The 13,156-nt window shown below is 41.7% G+C and overlaps 1 protein-coding gene across 1 annotated transcript in view; it reads right to left on the reverse strand.

The window, feature by feature from the left end:
* fbxw7 (F-box and WD repeat domain containing 7) overlaps window positions 1-12,792 on the reverse strand; it is a 63,327-nt gene extending 50,535 nt beyond the window's left edge. Inside the window, exon 1 of the mRNA XM_079372375.1 lies at window positions 12,416-12,792. Within this exon, the coding sequence (XP_079228501.1) occupies window positions 12,416-12,643 (228 nt within the window). The 5' untranslated portion in view covers window positions 12,644-12,792. The remainder of the gene's footprint in view (window positions 1-12,415) is intronic.
* Window positions 12,793-13,156: the final 364 nt, after the last annotated feature.

Genomic DNA, 13,156 nt, shown 5'->3' on the forward strand with positions numbered 1-13,156 from the left:
GTCCCAAAGTATCTGCAACATTGATTTGTTGGATAATTAAGACGTAATAATCAGAAGTGGTCACATGATATTTTGGGACAACTCATACCATTATTAAAAACTCAAACTGCTGTGAATCCAACTTGTTGTTGATACAGAAGAACTGGTCTATATGCAAACTACCTTACTACTACATTTGATCACCATGATGAGTAACAAGGACTTAGTGTCTATCAACACACACGCACTGTTTTTTTAAGATGACCTTTTTTTTTTTTTTTGCTATTTTCTATACAGAAAAGGATGCAAGTCACTGTTTAGAGTAAATCTGAAGTTTCAGGGACTGATTTGGCTAACCCAGGCTTTTCAAATGGGGTCCTTTGAAATATTCACATTATTGATCACAAAAAAAATGCATTGAATTAAGCTACAAGACGTTAGCCACCTAGCACTGAGAAAAAGTAATCAAATCCTCACTGTGCACAAATCTCCCCCTGGCTTTGCTGCCTGTCCTCTACTGTTATTGGAGTCTAAAATTCACTTGCAAAATACAAGAAAAAAAAAACCAATCAAATGATTGAAAAAAGAAGAAGATTGTTTTAGCGGGCAGCTGTATGTTCTTTGGATATCAGGAGCCTGTGGAGTTTTGTAAAGTGAAAGTGGGGTCAGATGCAAACAAAGGTTGGGAACCACTGTGCTAACCAATGAAGCCAAAAAGATCTGCAGCGATAAGATTGGAGCTTTAATGATGAATTCAATTCAATAAATTCAAAAAACTTTATTTGTCCCCGGGGGGGCAATTCAAGGGCACACATCAGCACATAACGACAACTATAGCAACTATACTAAACAATTAACCAATCAACATGAATAAAGTGTTACAGAAGAATAAGTGTCAGGGTGTTAGTACAGGTTAGAAGAATATGTCTATCTTTAATAGCTCTGTTCCCTGATGCGTGCTCAAGAAGATTTTGAGCTTTCGATCGGGTTGCTCACACGAGTTTGTTCAAACAGAAAAAGTGAAATCTCATCAAGCGCTTTCTTCACTAAGTAGAAACGCTCAAAAACAGAGGCTGCGAAGAAATAAGCAATGAGGAAAAAGAAAAACACGGCCTGGCCCGATGATAACCTCGTGCTCAGTGTAGATCAATTTTGAGTGAACTGATTTAAAGTTGCTCCATTTGTTTTCGCTGCCTGTTTGGCCTTGTGCACGGCCGGCCTGCGAGCACTACGAGAGGGAGGGATTCACAGCTCAGTAATGAAGGACTTTGTTGTGGGTGTCTGATGTAATGCTGTGGAGGGTGATGAAGCAATTCTCCTCTGCTTCATACAAGATCGATTTTGTTTCTCCAGTTTCTCTACCGATTGTTCGGACCAAGGCGTCTGCTGAAATGTAGCAGCACCGAGCCTAACCTGCACAAAACAGCCGAGAAGTGAAAGCAATCTCTGAGTTAGTCCTGAAAAGGGAAAGACGCAGAGATGAAAACAGTGAAGAAGAGCGATTGTGTTGCAGTTGTAGCTCTGAAAGCAAAATGTGAAAACTACAAACTCCCACACAGGAGTCAAAGAGGTCCACATGCTGCGAGGAGACTGAAGCAATAAGTGTAAGGAGGAGGCTCCAACTTTGCTTTCACACGTTTCTGGACTTATTTTGCATTCTTATTTCTCACTCATTCATCTCTGTATTCTACACAATAGGAACACTCAAACCAAAACTGGAAGTGAACAGAAATTGCTGCAATCATTCCAAACATGCTCACAAAGGCAGCTTTTACATCTGCCTTCACAGTTTGTAAACCCGAGGGCGTAAAATGGAGAGACTCAGACTGAACGCTGCATGTGTGTATTCATTAACACACAGTGTCCATATGTATATTGCACGTTTTTTTTTTTTTTTTTTTTTTTTTTAAAACAACTACACATCGTTAACTTTAGAATTAATGAGGACATTCCTGCAGCAGTAAGAAGACCTGTGCAGGCAGTGGGTGTGAGCCAGATGTCTGTTGATCTTAAAATGACTTGAAATGGATTAGTGCATTAATAAGTCAGCTACACTTTCACAGAGGCAACTTTTCAAAAGTTACAGTTTTTAAGAATCAATCACAGTGTGTGCTGGAGAAATGCTCGGTCTGAAGGGCTCATCCTCTCTGAGAGTGAATGACTCAATTTAGTCGGGAACAATAAGCAGCCAGAACAGTGTGAGCAGGCAGGGTGTTGATTCTGCTCCTCACAGATAAGACCCAGAGTCATCTTTCTGACCAAGGGAGAAAAAAAAATACATCAAGGAAGGGAGTGGAAGACTCAGGAGAGAGAGTGCAAAAAAAAAAGTGATATGTTGACTTGGAAAGAGTTGATGTTTTATGAAGAGTGAGACATGCAGCACCCCCGCCCTCTGTTCCAAGTCCTCAGAGGGAAAGAGAAAGGAAGCAATCATTTCCACGTCACTGCACCGTTAATGACACAAAAGGACTCTTCTGTCCTTGAAGGAAAAGAAAGACATTTCTGTTCAGCCTGGAAGGCTTGCGTTTTATTTTTAGGATCTTTTCACAGAGATTAAACTCTGGACTAACAAACTTAAAAAGTTAAAGCCACTGACGCGAGGCCTTTTCTTTAAGTTTGTCCGCCAACAGTTGAAAGAAGCATACTGAACTCTTTTCACGGAGGGGCACGAGTGAGACAGTGAAGACTATTATTAGTCATGTGAGTCATCATATTTACATAAATATATGCACATTTACAAGGAAGTCATCCACCTTCTCACAGCCACAGTGCCGTGGTGTTCTGAATAATTAAGGTAAGTAGGCTGCAGGAAGTTTTATTTTAATGAAATAAGTGTAACTAACCATTATGCACCTTTTTTATGCAGTGTGGGAAGACTCCAAATCAAAGTTAGAAGCTTGGGATAATGAGTTTGGCTGCATTTGCAGAGATGCTTCCAATTTTTTTATTTTCTTTTTTTTTATTTAAAAGAGCCCTATGTGACGCTCCTAAATCAAGGGGCTATAAAAGAAAAGCAGAGTTTTTGAGTAGAGAAACAGAATGCAAAGTTAGATTATTTGGTATCCCAATTTACCTGCAAATCAAGGTCTGTACGTGCCTGTGTGTATTCCAGCTTTGCTTCTTCGCAGCATTAACAGTCATTGTTCTTGTATTTTGCTTAGGAAGGCCATGAGCGAGGATCAAACATCAGCCGACATGATAACCACCCGCAGTTGTACATTTCTGCCACATAGCATGAGAACTCCCTGTGCAGTGTTCTGGCAGGTGATAAGCCTTCAAAGTCATGAATGCACCTCTCCAACTAACCCAGCTGGATCACATTTCATCTACCTGTAGCGGCGCGGCCCCTTGCGGTTTTTTAACACAGCTATTTCTGTTGCAAACACGGCCTTCCTTGTCAGACCTGTGCGTACAGAACCCACAGAGCCAAGGTCATTTATATACTGCACAAATTATAAATATGGATGTCATGGCCTCAACCTGGCAGTCATCCATCGTCTCTCTCGGTGTGCATGCTGATAATCAATGTCAGATGATATGATTCAGTAAATCACGAAGACTGAGGAAGGCCACTGAAAGCCGCAAAGTTGAGCTACTGTATATCTCAGAGACGATGTGTTTGTACTTTAACCATCATTTTGTTCCCTAGTTATCATCATAATTATTAAAAATGTTACTAAGTGCCTCATGGATAAATCCATTACACTGACATATACGCGTTTGTCCAGAGACAACAGTGAAACTCCAAATGTGGTGGTTTAGAATTTATCATGAAATGTTTCAGTCTTCTCTTGTCATGTGAGAAAAGTAACTAAAAGCTTAAAGCAACATTATGGAAAAATTCAGTTTGGTGCCTTTTGGCGCCCACTCAAGGTCTCAGAGTGCAACTGCACTGGGGTAAAACAGTTCAGTTATTCCTCCTCCCTCACAGGCAATATGCATTTGTGGACCAGCAGAGGGCGGTGTTGTCCGAAGCCAGAGAACCACTTCAACTGACGAGGTAAACTAATATTAGCGGTATTTGCTGATTAACAAATCTACATTGTTGTAAAGAGCAACTTTTGGCGTGAGATGGATTTACTGACTTCACTGTATGCAAGAATGGACCATGACTTAGGATTGATAACGCTGCTAAACACGCAACGACGATAACAATACAACATAACGTTACGTCGCAAAATCTGTTAGGTGTTCTCTCTTTCCTCGTCTCTTCTTCTCCGCTGACCTCTTCAGTCTCTGAGCTTCAGACATTATAAGAAACAGTACTAAGAAGGGCAAACGTGCTAGTACTCATTGGATCATCCCAAAGCTGAAAATAAATTCAACCTTTCCACATGAATTACGTTATGAGAATTTAATCGATCCCTGATATTAATTTATGGGGTCTATAAATGATCAGTTAGCAGGAGTGAGTTAACCCTTTAAATAAATCCAATAGTTAACATGTGGCCTCTGCACATGATGTGACAAACTTGGAGTACCGGTACATGTGCAGAAAATCTCCACCCAACACTCCGCTTTATCATACTGTACATAATACTCGGAGGAATACCCCAGTACAAAGCAACACTTTCATTTTACATCCTGTGTTGCAGTTTGGACCGGTTCTCCTAAATGATGATAAATAAATGCTGAAAACACAGGTCCACAACCTGCAGAAGTGCCCTCGATCATCATATTTTATAGGTTACATTCTGCCTCTGCTCTCTGATGGTCTTCCCGTTAGGCCTTCCATTTTGGAGAGTTTTTTTTTTTTTTTTTGCTTTTGCTGCTGAGCATGTATGTGTATTTACACTTAACCTCTGAAGACTGAACAGCAGGCCTCGGAGACAACAACTTCAGTATGCACATACAGTATACTCATCTACTCACCCTCGTGTTCCTGCCTTCAAAGTAATGAAGAAGCACTTGAAAATGCATCAACCCAGCCTGGAGACGACTTGTTGATATTCAGGGCGTTTCAGAAGAGTTCAGCACAGAAACCAGACCAGGCTGAAGTGTTCTTACACATCAAGTGTTTTTAAATAAAAACATGTTAAGGGGATTTTTTTCTTCCTGGTATTTAAAGGGAGGGTTTTTTTTTTTGAGCTGCCATTTCCTATGTAACTTCATACTTTGGTAAATGGCTTCCACATTCATCACAAACCTCACATTACACAGTGCTCTTCTTTGGTAACTGTGAGAGTGCAGGAAGTCCCTGAGTCACACTGCAGTCGGTGAGCGGTGAGCATGAAAACGCAGCGAGCAGACCACACACTGTGACTCAGACAGCAGGGTTCATACACCGATTAGACAAACTATGCAGACAGCCACATCAGTTACAGCCAGTCAGCTATCCATTCACAGGCCGTCTTCACTGATGACCAGATTACTGCAAGCAGGACATTGTGAAAGGCACGAGGGCCGCCTGCTGAAGGTCAGGACTGCGACATGCTCACTCTAAAGACGGAGGGGAAAGGGAAGGTTCACAAGTCATATTTCTCAAGCAAAGACTGATGGAACAGCTAATCACTATGGTAACAGCCACAGCCTGAAGGACATGTATAAATGTTATACAGACATGGACATTCACATGCTTGTGTGTACTAAGGCCCGACCAATATGAGATTTTTGGGGCTGATATCAATATTAGGAAAAGAATAAAATCGGACACTGATAAATGGGCTGAAATCTTTCTTGGATCAACGCTTGCTGTTTAGAGACTGATGGATATAGCTGTACACATGTATTGTGAATGGTTTAAATGCACACCTCTTTGACATTATGTGTGTATGCCACACTGTTCAAAGAAAAACATTAATATGATGATCACTGATGATTTGGTTTCTGCTTTACTGTCACTGATGTTTATTTTAGAGCTTTTCTTATCTGTGGTTGAACTCTTTAAGGAAAAAAAAAAAAAGGTCTTCCTCCAACTTTGTTCACAGTTCCTGAAGATAAGTGATAAAACAGACCTGTCGACAACTGAAACGGCGAGATAAGTGGTTGACCCATTTTAGAGGGTAGACATGAGACTTTCTTTGTTGTTGTTTTATTTACAGCTATCAGGGTAAGTGTGAGAAGAGTAAGGCACAACACAGGGCAAAACCAGAAAGAGTTAGTGATTTATCCAGAGGGCACCAAGATGGAGAGGAACTGAAATGTTCCTCATAACAGAACAGAGGAGGGCTGGGAAACTTTGGAGGTCTAACACTTGAATTCGATTTCAATTCTTGGGGTCACTATTGGATTAAGGATCTATTTTTGATTTAACATGATTCTGAATTCATGATTCAAAATCTTTTTTTACAGAGCATACTTCAGGATCTACTCCGGTCATCTTGCTGCTCCATTTGGCATTCTACTGAGTTTAAGAGCTAGCACATTAGGACTTAGCAGGGAGTGACTGATCTGCTAAAAAGTTATAAATCTATTTAAAACCTCAGAAGAATCAAAAAAAGAAAAACATTTGCCTCCCTCTACACACAAGTATTACACATTTATATTGAAGCAAAGTTCACCATTTGTAAAAAGAACATCTTATCAGGCGGAAAGCGGGAGCTAAAACAGAAGCGGGGTTTGATAAAAAACAAAATGAAAAGGCAGCTGAAGCTGCAGAGACGGTTACTCAGGTGGTTTATTCAGAAGTCTAACTGAATGTGTCCAGCTGTGTTGAATAACGTAGCACAATGTGGGTGCAATGCAGCACAGCCCAGATGAATAATTGAAGCAGAGTCATGTTGGTGTTTGTGAAAGATCAAGTGTATAGAAGAAGAGCTTTCCCTTTGCTCGCTTCACGTCTTCAGTTAAGAGGTGATGTTAAGGAGCTGCGGCGCTTAAACTCCGAGGGCTGTTTTCATAAAGCTTCCGAGTACAAACAATTCACTTCTTCACATTTTACACTCTTAAAATCTTCATGTTTGTGACTCCATTCAAGTTAAGACCAGGTCCTGGTAGAGATCAAAGTCACTCACAAATCATCTTAGCCCTTAAAGAGCGCTCCGAGGGTGGAAAACTGTTGGGAATGAGGAGGAGTACGTGTGAATGTGAGCGCTGGAGAGAGAATGAGTGCACCTTTTCTCAGCTAAATACAGTTTGGGAGTGTGGGAAATGTCAGAGCAGGTGGGATCACATCACTATCCAGTATGAAGAACAGCAACAGTAGAACATTATACACCCCTGAACTTGAACTCAGGAGCTATTTAGATCAAGCTTAAGTTCACTGATCACGCGCCACGTCAAAGTGTAAAGACCGCTCGCTCAAAAAACAACTATTCAACCTATGTACGAGCAGAGAAAGTAATAGAAGCGTTTATTTGCTCCTTTTCAATAGAATATTTCTGTGCTTAGAGTTTGTAAATAGGTCTCATTTTCACTAAAAATATAAAGCGGCACAGTTCGATAGCTTTCCACCAAAGACGACAAACCTCTTTCAACATCATAATCCCCGGCTTTGGTTGCCATAGTTTTAGAGTCTTCAGTGAATTCGGAGGGTAAACAATACTGTTTGGCCGATCTGGGTGCTGCGTACTTTGCTGACTGGATCCGTGTGCTCCCTGGAATGAATCTGCTTCTCAGAATAGCCGATGGCAGATGCCTTTCTCCCCTCTGTGTGTGTTATTTGGAGCCCAAGGGCAATGGAATCCAGCCTCCTGCATTGTGGTCATTACTTCAGGGCTATGAGAAAACGACTTTAAGTTTAGAGGAGGGGGTTTGAGGAAATCCGCCATGTTTCGAATGTCGACGCGTGCAAGCAGGGAGAATGTGCTCAACGAGTGTCATCAAATGCATCGGGGTTACATCATGAGGTGACTTACTGTTGCAAGCAAGTGAAGTCGAACTGATGTGGTCTGTTTATTCCCGTCTACCGAACATTCATCGCCTCCGCCCGTCCCTCACGCCCCCCGACAGTACCGCCCCTCCTCGCATCCCGCAGTGACAACAACTCCCGCCTGTCTGGTCTCCCTCTCAAGTCCACACCGCAAACCTTCAGCTGGTCCAGAACTCTGCAGCTCGCATCATCTCCAGAACCCCCTCTGTTCCTCACATCCCCCCCTGTCCTTCAGCAGCTTCACTGGCTTCCGGTTAAATATTGCACCAACTTCAAACTTCTGCTCCTTACCTTTTAAGGCTGTCCATATCACCCCCTAACTATTTACGCCATTATTGATTTTATTTTAATTTTTTTTGTACCAGGCTTTAAAGATGTTCATTTTTGCTGTAAAAACAGCCATCTTTGATTTGGGTGTATGCGACTTCAGGGTGTCTTGGAGCGAGCCTCAAGCGGACTTGTGAGGAGCTGCAGTAGTTTGCTGCTCGTTTAAAAACACAGTAATTACTAGATTTTTTTTTTTTTTTTTTTCAGCCCATCAAAATGTCTCACTTTATGTACATGTAGGCATTTTCAATTAACCACCGGCAGTCTGATGTTCTAGTTCTGTGGAAATAGTGTTGTTAAAGTAGCAACAGAAATTCCTATGAAAATGGCACCAACGCAGAAAAAAATAAATTCAATCGGACTGACCAAACGAAGCCAAAAAGCTTTCTCTCATCTGCACGCCAACTTCACTCGAGCGTGTTACAAAGAATTGCATCAGCGATGGAGAAAGAAGAAAAGAAAAGGTTTAAAACTTCAAAAACGTTAATTAGCCTCTTGTTCTGTCAAACATTATACTCCACATGCCTTTCCTTATTTTAAACAAAGTGCTTCAAAACTTTTGATGGCTCGTGTTTTTTGAAGCAGCTTGATGCTGTCAGGGGAGACTTCCTTTCTCTGCAACACTTCTCTCCAGAGAGCGACACAAGTGAGGGCAGCTGCTCCTCCAGGCACACGGTTCATTCAAAAGGGAAAAGCTGACTGCTGCTGAACCGTGAACAAGTCAGGTTACAACGTTTATGCAGCTAAATACGTTGACTGTACATTGCTTGAGAGCCACTGAGGAGATGTATTGACTTCAACTTTACAGTGCTCATTTCAGAGCCTTTAAAACTCTGCATGGATGGTGTTAGGAGAGTGTTTCAATCAGGTGTTTGTTTGCTTGCACTAACTTTTTAGTGCCCCTGCTGTGATTGCTTTTCATTCGAAGCCCGGTGGAGTCTGTTTTTCCTCCATTTCGTCACTTAAACAGTAACGCTGAATCAACACATATGCACAAATGAGCACTCCACACTGACAAATTGTGTCAACAGGCCGCACTTTGAAAAACAACTTAAAGTAATGGGGGGGGACAGTGTTAGCTATGAAATACATGTTTGGAATATAAAAAGCCAAAGACAAACACTGGAGCTGATGTGAGATCATCTGACTCGGTAGTGGAAGGCTTCAGGAAACGCACAAGGACACAACTCGAAATTGAGATAGAATCTTAAAGTCTTCAGTGTTTCCTCGTGTTCAGCATAAAGAAATAAACCTGTTTATAAAAAAAAAAAAAGAAAAGAAACAAGAACCCCAAAGTTTAATTAATAAAGCAGGAATGGTGGTATTTGAATTTTCTTGTCATAGTGCGTCTCCATCAGAAGAAATAAACGGGAATCTGCAGCTGTGTCAACCCTGGTGAGTATCATTCACTGCAGTTCAGATATTTTTTGACAGAAGTGGCTCGTTCAATCTGCTTCATGAGAAATACAAAAACCTCCCATGTCCACCGGTTTGTCTACTATAGATATAGGACTGCACAAAGACAGGGAAAAAAAGCAGGAATAGTGCTAAAAGATTCATTTGAAAAAAAAGAAAAAAGAAAAAAGCCAAAGACTTAAAAACCAAAGTGTTTCTTCGAAAGAAAGTTCGGACACGTCCAACAGCAACACCTGCTCACACAGCACATGCATGGTGCTGATGGTTGTGGATATATGCATAGCTGCTATGGGCACGTCCAGATCCCCTTACTCCACAGGCCCGCAGAGAAGGGTGTGGCGGGTGAGAAAAGTAATGCCACAGCTAGAATGTCCTGCTGTTAATGTACTATATCTTGATCTGCTATCTCGTGCAAACAGCTGGATGCCCAATCTGGGCTGTCGGAAATACAAAAGCACATCCTGGGCACCTTTTAAATGAAATATAACCCTGGTTTATTTTAGGACTTACAATATGGAAAGTATTAGGGCTGGTGTGGATGTCTCTTCAAGTTTCTCAAGAGACTTGGTGAATACAGCAAACCACACTGCCTTAAATAAAGCTCCCACGATGGGAACTGCAACCGCCAGCGATTAAAAGGAAAGAGAATAAAATCCAAACGATTAAGAAGACAAATTATCTGCAGCTCGCCAATGCATAAGCAATAGCACGGAGACAACGTGGGAAATCCCACCTCTCCACTGGAGAACACAGCCAAAAGTGAAGCTTTTTCTCCTCCATATGGAGCAACAACTCCATGAAGCGGCCTTGAGGGACGCTCAATTTAGAGAATTCAGAGACGTCCTTAAACACAAAGTTCTTTCTAAAAGAAATACAAGTTGAGAAGTGTTCCGGATCACGTTAGCAGATGTCGAACTCTTCGGAGCAAACTAAAGCGCTCATCTTACCGAGCGTACTTTCGACCATCACACTTTGTGTTACCAGATGGTCAAGTTGAACACCTTGGAGGATGAGGTCTTAACCTCTCTGCTACTGAACACTACACGCGACATTCATCGTTAACCTGGAGGAAGGGGTGTGGATTCAACCGCTGAAAAAGCTGAAATGCTGAAAATGAAGTAAAGGAATAATGATTCAGCCCAAATTTAACGAAGACCTTAAAGCCTTTCTGGAAGCTATTTGAGGCTGCACTTAGGCCTACATGCTAGCATTGCATGCTAAAATGGTGATAATGACAACAGCAAGATGCTGGTGTCAAGCAGGTAAAATGTTCACGGTTTGCTAATTAGCAGTGGCACAATGGACAGAATAGGCTGCAAGCATTAATTAAACAAACTGAAGTATAAATGTTGGAACTAAAGACTTAACGTCCTTCAAGCTAAATAAAGACATGACTGGGACTTTTTAAATGAAACGGCCCCACTGTCGGGATGTAATTAGGGAGGATACACAACATTTCAGTGTCTACTGAGGTGTAACACACAGCTCTTTGTCTGCATTTCTCTGACTTTTCCTTCTAAAGCCGAGCTGCCTCGTCGATTGACCGGACATCTGAAGCCTGTGGCTCGGTAAACTTAAGAAAGCTCCTGCTGCGGACTGTCTCAGCCTCTGCTTTGATCCTGCTGTTTAACTACTGAATAAACAGCATTCATTAAAAGTCCATCACCATAATGGACCCTTTGTGTCAAAAAGCCAGTTAATACAGCGGATAGCTTTGATCTAAAAGACAAGAGAGAGTAAAAAAAGAGGACGAGCTGAAACACCATCAATGTGAGCCCGAGATCCGTTTTAGTCTTTGACCGGTTTTTCACTGCTCCTCTATGTCGACGTTATCTGACAGATTATAAGGTTGATATTTAAAAGCCTATCAGTCCATTAAACTCATGTATAGGCTTTATAACATCAATGGAAAATAAGCCATATATTTAGCATAGAAGAGAATAAAGTTCATCTTTCTAAACTAAAATCATTATCCCTTATTCAATCTGTCAATACCACATTCTGCAAGATTTGATCTATTTTAAATAAATACAAGGGTTTTAATTCATTTAAAGACCAAGTCTGAATAATGTGCTGAACATAATTCATTAGATTTACTTCGTCAAAATGTCAATGGAGGCGCTTGGATTGTTTTACAGTTCCAGCTCTGATCAGAGCGTCTCATTGGCTGTCCATGAAGGGAAAAAGAGATGATGCCGATGTTTTGGAACAGCTTCCGTCTCAGAGAAGATTTGACAAAGATAAATTAGACTAGACTTAGACTTTTTGGTCCCAAAGGGGGAGTTCTTCTTTACAGCACTGTGCAGGTTTGACAGGAAAGTCAAGTGCAAACATTCTCGACTAGTAAAGCTAACAAATTAATCGCCGGACTTTGTTTGTCGAACCGTCAAAGTTCCTTCACTGCCGACTGCAGACGAATACTATTTGTGAATGTTCTATTATTTTAAGAAAAACAAATGGCTTACTATAAAAAATGTATAAGCACATCTTCAATAAATAAAAAGATTGATGTGTTTTTAGAGTATTTGTCAATTAATGATTTTTATTGACTTAACATAAACTAAAAATAGGCTCATCGCGACTGCCTTTTTAAGGTTATATTTTGGTGTCCGTCGTCTGCCGTGGGTGGAGCCGAGCAAAGAACCTTTTATCTCTGAGCGAATTGAAATGACAGCTGATCTGACCAAAGGACAAATTCAAGTGACTTCTCAATTCATACCAAAAAAAAAAAAAAAAACAAGCTATCAATGTCAAATATAAGAGGTTGAAGTTCATCCAAGGTGAAAGGGGGATGATGTTGTTGAATGACCTTTGACATTTTCAGATTATTCTAGTCAACCAAACCCAAATCCTACGACAGTCCTGATGGGTAACAAAACTCACCCGTCTGCGGCAGAAAGGCAAACCCTGAGCAATGATGTTGATGCTAAATATCTTGAGCACTTTCTGGGGAGGTAATGGGTCCTTGGTGACATCCTTGGGGTCTGGCAGGTTGAGCGGCTTGCTCTCCAGCGGGACGTGCAAAGTCTTGTCTTTCCCACAGGCAACACTTGGCATCTTTTTACGAGTACCAGAGGATGAGAAACGGGGAATAGGGCAATGCCTCAGCATTGCAAGAACAAGGCTGTTTTAATGGATCATATCCCAGAGGCTGCTTAGAAAGCTAGTTGACATCTGTCTCGAGCAGACAACTTTCCTCAAAGCGATCTCGGACCTTCCTCAACGTGCTCCCTGAGTCTGAGCACCTACCTACTCACGACTCATCTCCCTGCTGACTGGCACCCTTTAAAATATCTCTGAGGTGTGAGATCACCGTCGCTCCCCAAGCCAGCAGAGCAGCTGCTGTCAGAGCCTGAAGAGGATGAACCAACTCTCTAACCTCTCCCCCCTCAGACAAGCACTGTGGAATCTGCTCCCATGCCCCCCCCCCCCCCTCTCTCTCTGCAGTAGGCAGCACACGTGTCCGGGGAGCTTCCTCATTGTGGTAATTTTCTGACCCCCTCTGGTCCTCCCAACTTAGTGCCCCTACATCATAACTGAGGCAAGCTGATTTCCCCTCATGAAAACGGTGGGCCTACAACAAAGCAGCACACTGCTTTATCCCTCCTCTTCTGGATCACACAT

This window comes from Symphodus melops (assembly GCF_947650265.1).
Source record: "Symphodus melops genome assembly, chromosome: 2".
NCBI lineage: Eukaryota > Metazoa > Chordata > Actinopteri > Labriformes > Labridae > Symphodus > Symphodus melops.